Genomic DNA, 10,107 nt, shown 5'->3' on the forward strand with positions numbered 1-10,107 from the left:
ACCAGGTGGATATATTTATATATATCATGGTATGCCGAGTTGAAATAAACTTTTGTATTTTTTTCCAAATGAGAAATATTTAAAAAATGAGTCGTGTTGGTTATAAATTTATTCTTATCACTATAATTTTCAGGCGTGTATATGTAATACAATATGCTTTCTAATTTTCTTAGTGGAAGAGAGTAGTTGTTTCTTTTAGGACTATAAAATCTTAGCTGATAATCCTAAAGCAGTTGTTTTCCAACTTTAGCTTGATAAAAAATATCTAAAAAGCACCTGTTTTCAGATCATTATCTATCTAGCTTATTATAAACAAATTTGTAATTATACTTGGGAAAAGGAACTAGGAGAACTAGCAATTTACAGGGTGTCTTAACTTCTAAGTTTAGAGGAAATTAAAGTGTTTCACAATTATATTTTTCCTTTATTTAGTTTATCGATATAAACTCTGCTTTTTTGATGAATTTGATTGAGCTTTAACTTATCGAATCATTATACTGGACTCTACCTATTAACAACGTGAACGTTATAGTATAAAATAGTTATTAATCTGATTAGTGGACCGTGGACGAGTTTAGTATAGACAAGAAACCTTAAACGTACGCACTTCCTCGTTTATATATATATTGATGTTTTGAAGTTATACATACATTTAAAAAGTTATATAAGATGAAATCTATAACCTCAAGAAATATTTGCGAGTCCTCGTATAGTGAATAAAATTAAAAATTAAACAAAAATAAATATACAATATAAAGAAAAATGAATAATAAATAAATATACAATATAAAAAATAGAAATATTACATTAAACATCTAATATTATCATTTGATATACAAATAAATATTAGAATAAGTAAATATATAATATAAGAAATAGAAATAAGTAAATATACAATATACAATATATGGAATAAAAAAATTAAATTAAACATTTATCTAAAAATACGTAATAAAATAAATAATAAGTAAATATACAATATGAGAAATAAAATATTACAATAAAATCTATTATAATATTAAAATAGGTAAATATAAAATATAAGAAAAATAAATCATAGGTAAATATACAATATAAAAAATAAAAAAAACTACATTAAAAATCCATCTGAAAATTTATGAATAAAATAAATAATAAGTAAATATACAATATAAGAAATAGAGATAATACATAAACATCTATCGTAATATTACAATTTGATATAAAAACAACAATTAGAATACGTCAATATAAGAAAAAAGTAATAAAAAATATAAAATATAAGAAACAGAAAAACTTAATTAAACATCTATTTGAAAAAGATATAGTTTTCATTTTATTATGTCCAAATATTTTTATAAGTAAATAAAATAATAATAAAACAAGCATACAATATAATATGTATAAATATTACATTAAATATATATCATAATATTATAATTTGATATAAAACCAAGAAAGTTAGAATGAGTAAATAGAAAAATAAAAATAAGTAAATACACAATTACGATACGAAAAAACAAAACTAAACGTCTCATGTATAGTCAAATAAATAATAAGTTAATATACAATATAAGAAATAAAAATATTATATTAAACATTTATCGTAATATTGAAATAAGTAAATATACAATATAAAAAATAAAAAAATATATTAAATATCTATCGTAATACTAGGATAAGTAAATAATCAATATAAGGTAAAATAACAATCAGTAAACATAAAATATAAGAAAATATAAATATTACATTAAACATCTAACGTAATATTATCATTTGATATAAAACAAAAAATAGAATAAGTAAATATAAAATATAAGAAAAAACAATAAGTAATATACAATATGAAAATGTGTAGTAAATAAATAATAATTAAATATAGAATATAAGAAAGATAATTATTAAATTAAACATCTATCATAATATTAGAATAAAAATTAATAATAAGTAAAAAATATAAGAAATAGAAATATTACACTAAAAAGCTATCTTAATATTAAAATTTGATATAAAAAATAGAATAAGTAAATATAAAATAAAGAGTTAAGTAAACATACAATATAAGAAATAGAAAAACTACATTAAACATCTATCTAAAAAATGTATAGTTTGACATTTTTATTAATTCCAATTATTTTTATAAGTAAATATACAATATAGGAAAAAATTCAATAATAAGTAAATATACAATATAAGAAATAAAAATATTACATTAAACATCTATCGTAATATTAGAATAAGTAAATAAACAATATAATAAAAATAAATAATAAGTAAATATACTATATAACAGATAAAAATATTACATTTAACATATATCGTAATATAATAATTTGATATAAAAGAAAGAAATTTAGAATAAATAAATAAATATACAAAATAAGAAAAAAATATACAATAAGTAAATATAAAATATAAAATAGAAAAACTAAATTAAACATCTATCTCAAAAATGTATAATAAAATAAATATACAATATAATATACTAATAAATAATAAGTATATATACAATATAAGAAAAAAAAACTACATTAAACATCTGTCTGAAAATGTATAGTAAAATAAATAATAAGTGAATATACAATATAAGAAATATAAATATTACATTAAACATCACTCGTAATATTACCATTTGATATAAAAGCAATAAATTAGAATAAATAAATAGACATTTAAAAAGTAAATATACAATATAAGAATTGGATAAACTAAATTAAACATGTATTTATAAATATATAGTAAAGTAAATAATCAGTGGATATACAATATAAAGAATAGAAATATTACATTAAACATCTATCATAATATTACAATTTTTTTTTGATGAAATTATAAATTTATTGATCAATTTTGAAAAGAATGATTATGTACATCTATCAGCTGAGAGAATATAAAAAAGTTCTAACTATGTCTCATATGAGCTCCAAACCAACACTGAAGTAAGTCTCTCAACTTTGGTTTCTCTGCATATCTGGTGGAAAGAATGCGCTGCCTGATGGTTTTGTCAATTATCCTTGCTAGCTGATCCACTGTTCTGGTACGCTGAGAGTGTCTTCTTTCTTTCCTTTCACGCCATAAGTAGTATACTGTAACTTGGAAAGATAAACGCACAAGTATAGAGACCAGCAAACCATGAGAGCCGGCCAGAAGTACTTGAACATTCTCCTCCCAATCCGGTGATGGTGCTGGCTGTATTAACGTCCCCAATACCTGCAGCCAGAGCGTGTAAGTATAGGGATACGCGAAGAACAAATGGTCCCTCGTTTCCTCCGGATCCCCGCAAAAAAGACACCCTTGATTTTGACCCCAAGTTCGCATTTTAACTCCAGTAGAGAGCCTGTCTTTAACCGCCAACCAGGTGATGAAAGCAAACCTTGGAACTCCCTGTTTAAACCAGACTAGTTTTTGCCATGGGACAGATTGACGCCTCTCTCGAATCATGTCCCAAGTTGAGAATGTTGAGAAATGAGCGCCAAAAATCCCATCTCCCTGCCTCCATAGAGCTTTATCTTCCACATTATTCTGCAAAACAACTTTAAAGTTCTTAATCTGTCTGATCATTTCTTCAACCTGAGGGTCCCTCGTACGCCTGAAACGCCATTCAGACAAAAATAGATATAAAAGCAAAAAAAATTAGAATAAATAAATATACAATATAAGAAAAACTAAATAATAAGTAAATATACAATATAAATAATGGAAAACTACATTAAACATCTACTGGGAAAATGTATAGTTTTTAATGTTTTTTGTTAAGGAAATATGTATAAATATACAATATGTGTGGTTATATATGTTTTGATATATGTTATTTTTTGTGCCATTATTTTCTATTTCCAGAAAAAAAATGGTTAAGCACTAATATCACTTAAATTAAACACACAAACAGCTACAAAATTTAAACATCCCAAGAGATGATCATACAACATTACAATTCAATAATTTTAACCTAAAAATATGAAAACTTTATGTTACGCATACCATGAATACAATGCTCTCATTTATAAACATAATCATACAATTCAGAATACAACATCCAAAAGAATAGTTATATGCTCTTTCCGTATCACTTTAAGTGGTCTTTTAAGAAACTCCTTTTTGTTTCATTTTAAGTGGTATTTTCAAGTTTTATTTTTACGTAAAAGTTAGATGTAAATTAATGTTTTTATTATTTATATTATGCAATATGATTTTTTATTGCTTGAATTAACTGTAGTTATTGTATTTTAAGGTAAACGAGAAAGATTGAATAAAATTTTGTAATTTTTTATTCGATGAGAAAAAACTTTAAACAATTTATTGTGGTTCGGAGAGAGTAGCTAACATTTTAAAACCAAAATAGGCTCTGCGCGTAGCGTGGAGGTAAACCGCTAGTCTGTACTATATAAAAGTTGAGGGTATAAACTATTGAGAGTGTCCACATAGGATTTTAAACGATCAATTGAAATATGAAATATCAGATTTTTAGTTCATTATTTTTTAAAATGTTAATATTTCCAAAAAAAATAAAAACAAAATTAATATTATTTATATAACTTAAACTAACAAAATAAATATTAATATTTGAAAACTTAGTTAAATAAATGGTAACTGTTACAGGAAAATGGAAAATCAAAATAGTTATAGTAAAAAAAAATTACTTTTTCTTAGATATAATAAATCTAAACTACATTTTATACCAAAATAACATAAAAATTAATGTTAAAATAGTCAAAGTAGAAAAATAGATTATTTTGTTATTTTTTAAAATGTTAATATATCCAATATATAAATGAAACGAAATTAGTACTATATATATATAACTTGAATTAATAAAATAAGTATTAACATTTGACAACTTGCTTTAAATGGATTTTTATAGCAAAATGGAAAATGAAAATTAGAACTGTAATATTAACAAAACAAATTCTTCTTATAATATGTTGAGGCTATAAGCCATTGAAAATTATGATATAAAACCACCAATTATAATATGCTAAATCATTATTTTAGTTTATTATTTTTGAATAAAAAATTCCAAATATATAATTTACTAAAGTAAAATAGAAATCCATAAAAATACAGTTACTAATAAAAATAAAATTCAATATAGATCAATATATATATATATATATATATATATATATATATATATATGATTTTTCAGAAACTGAAAGATGTTCATAAAATAAAAAACTTTGTAAAATTTAAATCTACAGTAATTTAAATCACTTATAATTTTGAATTATATTTAAATAACATAAACCAACAATATTTTTTTTGAATATAACATTAGATTTGATAGAATATTTTATGAAATGAGATAAATAAAATGTTAAAAATTTCCAAAAACCAATTGTTTGAAATAAAATAAATTTTCATATAAATTAATATCAACTTTTAAACTCATTACAAAGAATTAACTTGACATATATAACACTTTTGGGAAACTTAATATAAAACTAACTAAAAATCTTTAAAATTATAAACTTCAAGAATTTAAATTATAAGAATTTAAAACACAATTATTTTAAAAGTTGATACTACATAATATTAAAAATTTACACACAGAATTTAAAAATATCAAGATTTTCAGAATAACATATTTACTTTTAAAATAAAAAGCAAATCAATGTCAAATAATATAAACAAATATAGGGGCGTTTATTTAAAAATTAACATAACATACATGCTAATTATTGGTAAAGAACGTCAAAGATTTTAATAAAACATTGTGTTCTATGAATGTTAAAGCATAAAATATTGTATAAATTATAATATAATAATATAATTAATATCAAAATTTCAAGACTAATAAAAATAGAAGAAATTTAACATGAAATTTAATATAGATTTTTAAGTAGTTGTATAGAATATAAATAATTATCTAAATTTATAATTGGTTTTACATGGTTTTTAAACAATTTTAAAACAATGGCTGGTTTCATTTTTTTTCTTTCTACGGAGCCAATTTATTCTTTGACTTATAAAACATTTATTTTAAAAGAACAACATGTAATAATAATTCACTTGTGTGAAACACATATTGTAGGAAAAGTATTATTTAAGATTTTTAAACTGATTTTTTTCAATTAAAAAAATTAACAAATCTATTTACTCATTAAATTTTGAAATTGTAATCAACACTGTCATCTTATATATATATATATATAATATATTACCGATAAAATTATAGGTTCCATATAATAAATAAAATTAAAATGATCTGATACAAAAAATGGTTGAAAATATATTTAATAATAAGAGTCTAAAGTTTTACGTCTAATAAATTATTTATATTTATAATTAATCTAAAAACAAAAAAAACAAATTACACAGATGTTTTAGGATAGGCTATATGTTATTAAAAAGTATTCACATATAATTTAGAATATCAAAATATGTTAAAAATTAGCATTAAACTTTATTAATTTTGGTCCTTTTTAATGTAGCCAATTCATTTTAACTTTAAATAATAAGTATAAATTTTATTAATGATAAATGATGGTGAAATTAATCCCATGTGTAAGACACACGTAAAACATTTGTTGTTTACTGATGTGATTTTAAATTATATTTTTTCAATCAAATCAATTTAAATTTAATTTACTCATCAACAATTAAATTTTTAAAAACTAATATATTATGTTTCAAAATAAATTTTCTTAGAAAATTTTAATCTAAATCTTCATTAAACTAACCAAATAATATTTAATAAAACAAACCTAAAAATTTAGATAATCTAAAAATTATAACTCATTAACAATAAAACACGTACATGGTGACCATTTATACTACTTTGATGTAATTCAAAAATAAAATTGAAAACAATCTATGTTTATGAAACTTTATTACTGTGATCAATGTAACATATAATTTTAAAATGATTTCACACGAGTTTTATCAAAAATATATTTGAAGAACAATTTTAATAAAATATATTAAAACACAAAAATTCTAAACAAATAAATTATTTAAAATTTTATTAATATTTTTAATGGTATTAACATTAGACTATAATCTCTAAGACAACTGATAAGAAAAATATGAAAAATACTCATTATACATTAATCAATTGGCATTATATAATAATATTAATGAATAAATTGAAAACAATTAAATTCTGACAAACTTCAAACAATAAGAAAAAAATATGTGAACTAATAAACCATCATACTTCCGACAATAATTTATATTATGACCAGATCAAATAGAAAATATATCTAATATTATAAATTCTTATTTTAATTAAAAATACTTAACAGTAGTTAAAAAACTATATTTATTTCCTTTTCTTATATCTAACAAAACCAATTTAATATTAGTTCAATTTCATCAAAATAAATATGATTAAAATAAAATTCTAAATATTATACTATCAAATATGTATTTAACGAATAAAATAAGATTATTTCAAATACATATACATTTATGCACACGATAAGTATATAATAATAGAAAAATGATTATGAGCTATATAAACTATATGCGACTTCATGGATGCACATCTAGGAAAAATAATGTATCTAAAAACAAAATAAAGTAGATGATTCACATGACAAAATCCTTGAGGTGTTATGCTGCTTACACCATAAACATCCTTCCAATAGTAAAAAATGTTTCAGATTTGAAATCTAGCAAGATTTGGTAAGAAGTTTGTCAACTAAACTCTTAGAAATAGACTATAACAAATATACAAGAGATCGATAAAAATAAAAAAAATTAATAATTCAAAAGTGATTTTATACAACCAAGTACATGTGATAATATGTTAAAACCTCATTAGAAATTGTCGGGTTTCAAATCAAACAAAAAAATTTAGCTATTAGATAGATTTTGATTGTGTTAACAAGATAACACATGATAATTTTGAGATGTGGTCATGTAATCATATAGTTAATGTTGATGGTTTTATATAGTGATGCATTATTCATGTAGCTGAGAATCCTTTTCTCGTATAAAAACCTACAAAAAGTTGTATGTCAGAATCATCAACTTGTACACATATATTTCATTGACCACATGTACACTTTCTTACAAAAGGTTACATGTACACTGTTCATTTAGTATACTCGACCACAAACTCAGTTCAAGAAAACATCTATGTTATGGTGATTTGAGTCTAAAATCCGATGTTATATCAAAGATCTATCATATTCGAATGGTACAAATAAAGAATGAAGTTGAATCAAAGAAAATCATCCAAAAATGGTGATTTATGTCTGAAAGTTGTATATTTGTTAATTTTTTAATTATTTGTTAATTTCAAAGAAAAGTTATAAATTATGCATATGAAGTAATTTTATATGACATTTAAAATGAAAAATTAATAAAAATTATAGTAAAAATATTTATAACAGTGTAGTAGTAACTAAGACCCATCGAAACAGTCTACATAATTATTTCAAATTGTGATTAATAAAAAATATATATACTATTATCTATAGAGGTATACATGTACATATATAAACAAAAAATATAAAAATATTATCTATGTAAAGAATATAAATGTGTCAAAACTTAAATAAACAAATAAAAATCATACTTTAAATACTATTTCATATAAAAATATTTTCATTTTATTTTAACATATTTAAATAATTTTATTAAGATTATTAAAACAAAGGCGTGTAGCGCGAATTGAAAACCTAGTCTATATAATAATAGTACAGTTTAGTCTCTCTTAAACGTGTCCAAGTCAGCAGTGGTGGACCCCATTTTTTCCTCTGTTGAGTGGAAACTCAATAAGTTTATATAATAATAGTACAGTTTAGTCTCTCTTATAAGTGTCCAAGATGTCGTGCGTATCATGTTCCTTCTGATCGTATCGTCCAAGACCGGGAACGAATCCAATCAGAAATTTTAAACAGGTTCATGAAATAGAAGAAGTCGAAGAAGATGAAGATAGAACCAATGTGAATCCGTGTTGGGGACTTAAGAAGAAAAGCAAACGTCTCAATTCCGAAATCGGTTGGCCATTACTTTCTGATAACCCGACCGGTTTGAATTCTAAACGGACAGAAACTATGAAGCTTGAGGTTTCGTCTCCTTCTTCAAATTGTAGTTCTCAGAAACCGCTATTGACGAAGAAGAGCTATGGAGGTTGCAGTAACGGCGGCAATGAAGGTGGGATTAAGGTGAATTCGTTTCTGGATGTGATTCCGGGTGGGAGTTTGTTTGGGTTGGGATCCATCATTTTGGGTAGAATTTTTTTTTTTTTTTTGAAATATTTTTTTTTAACCTGGTTGAATTCAGGGGAATCGCAGGTCCGCGGATGGACTTCTTCTCTAGGGCATTCAAATAGTTCCTAAAGCATGGACCCATGTCCGTATTAGGTGAACAGAACAATGTGATTTAATTTCGCATAGCAGGAGGATCGAACCTGAAACGTGTTAGCATTCCAGACCCGTCCACTGCCACTTGACCACGAGGCCCGTTCCGGTAGAATTTATTTTCTTGGACCTCTGTTTCTTACTTTGTTTCACTGGAGCTCTGAACTGCGCAGTTACATGACAGTGATCATGGGATTTCGTGGTTCCAAGTGTTGAGTTTTATTTTTGGTATTTCTTATCAATGTGTTGGTAAATGTATTATTTGTGTTTTATAGTTCATATAATTTGCTAATTTTTTAAACCAGATTTTATATATTTTTCTTTACATTATTTTGAATAATATACTAACAAATACCTAAGTAGACACCAACTAACCCCATAAACCTCAGCTTTTAAACATTATAGCATTAAAAATGCTAATGGTAGACCAATTCATTACGAAAATAAGATAAGAAATATCAACACATAAGAAATCACCGTTTATTCTAATATCAACCTAATTAAGTTGTAAGCCTTCCGCTGTTCCATTCATCACTATAAACAACACGGGAAAACTAAAGTTCAAAAAAAACAAACAAACGACAAAATCACATACACAAAACTACACAACGCATCAACAACGTACCCGACACTGCGTTTGTGCGAGGGCTATGCATCTAGTTCACAAAATAATTAAAAGAGTACACATAAAACTCACAAAACATACTCTAAACAAAACTAAACTACTATAGATCATTCCTACACAAAAATAAGCTTTGACTCCACTTGAATGGGAGAAGAATCCGTCAGAAGAAGTCTTCTAGTGCATTATATATTA

At 23.5% G+C, this 10,107-nt stretch overlaps 1 protein-coding gene across 1 annotated transcript; it reads right to left on the reverse strand.

Annotated features, from left to right (window-relative positions):
• Positions 1-2,880: 2,880 nt before the first annotated feature.
• Positions 2,881-9,282, reverse strand: LOC108839283 (uncharacterized). The gene is made up of 2 exons (XM_057005977.1): positions 9,200-9,282; positions 2,881-3,568 (listed from the first exon to the last, which is right to left on the reverse strand). Exons 1-2 carry the CDS (start codon positions 9,280-9,282, stop codon positions 2,881-2,883), a joined length of 771 nt encoding a protein of 256 aa, XP_056861957.1.
• Positions 9,283-10,107: the final 825 nt, after the last annotated feature.

This window comes from Raphanus sativus, chromosome 3 (genome assembly GCF_000801105.2).
Source record: "Raphanus sativus cultivar WK10039 chromosome 3, ASM80110v3, whole genome shotgun sequence".
Lineage (NCBI taxonomy): Eukaryota > Viridiplantae > Streptophyta > Magnoliopsida > Brassicales > Brassicaceae > Raphanus > Raphanus sativus.

Coding starts and splice junctions, on each gene's coding strand:
- LOC108839283 (XM_057005977.1), bottom strand. CDS start 9,282: ATGGGTCCATGCTTTAGGAACTATTTGAATGCCCTAGAGAAGAAGTCC. Junction 3,569..9,199: donor ATTCCCCTGAATTCAACCAG/GTTAAAAAAAAA, acceptor ATGGCGTTTCAG/GCGTACGAGGGACCCTCAGG.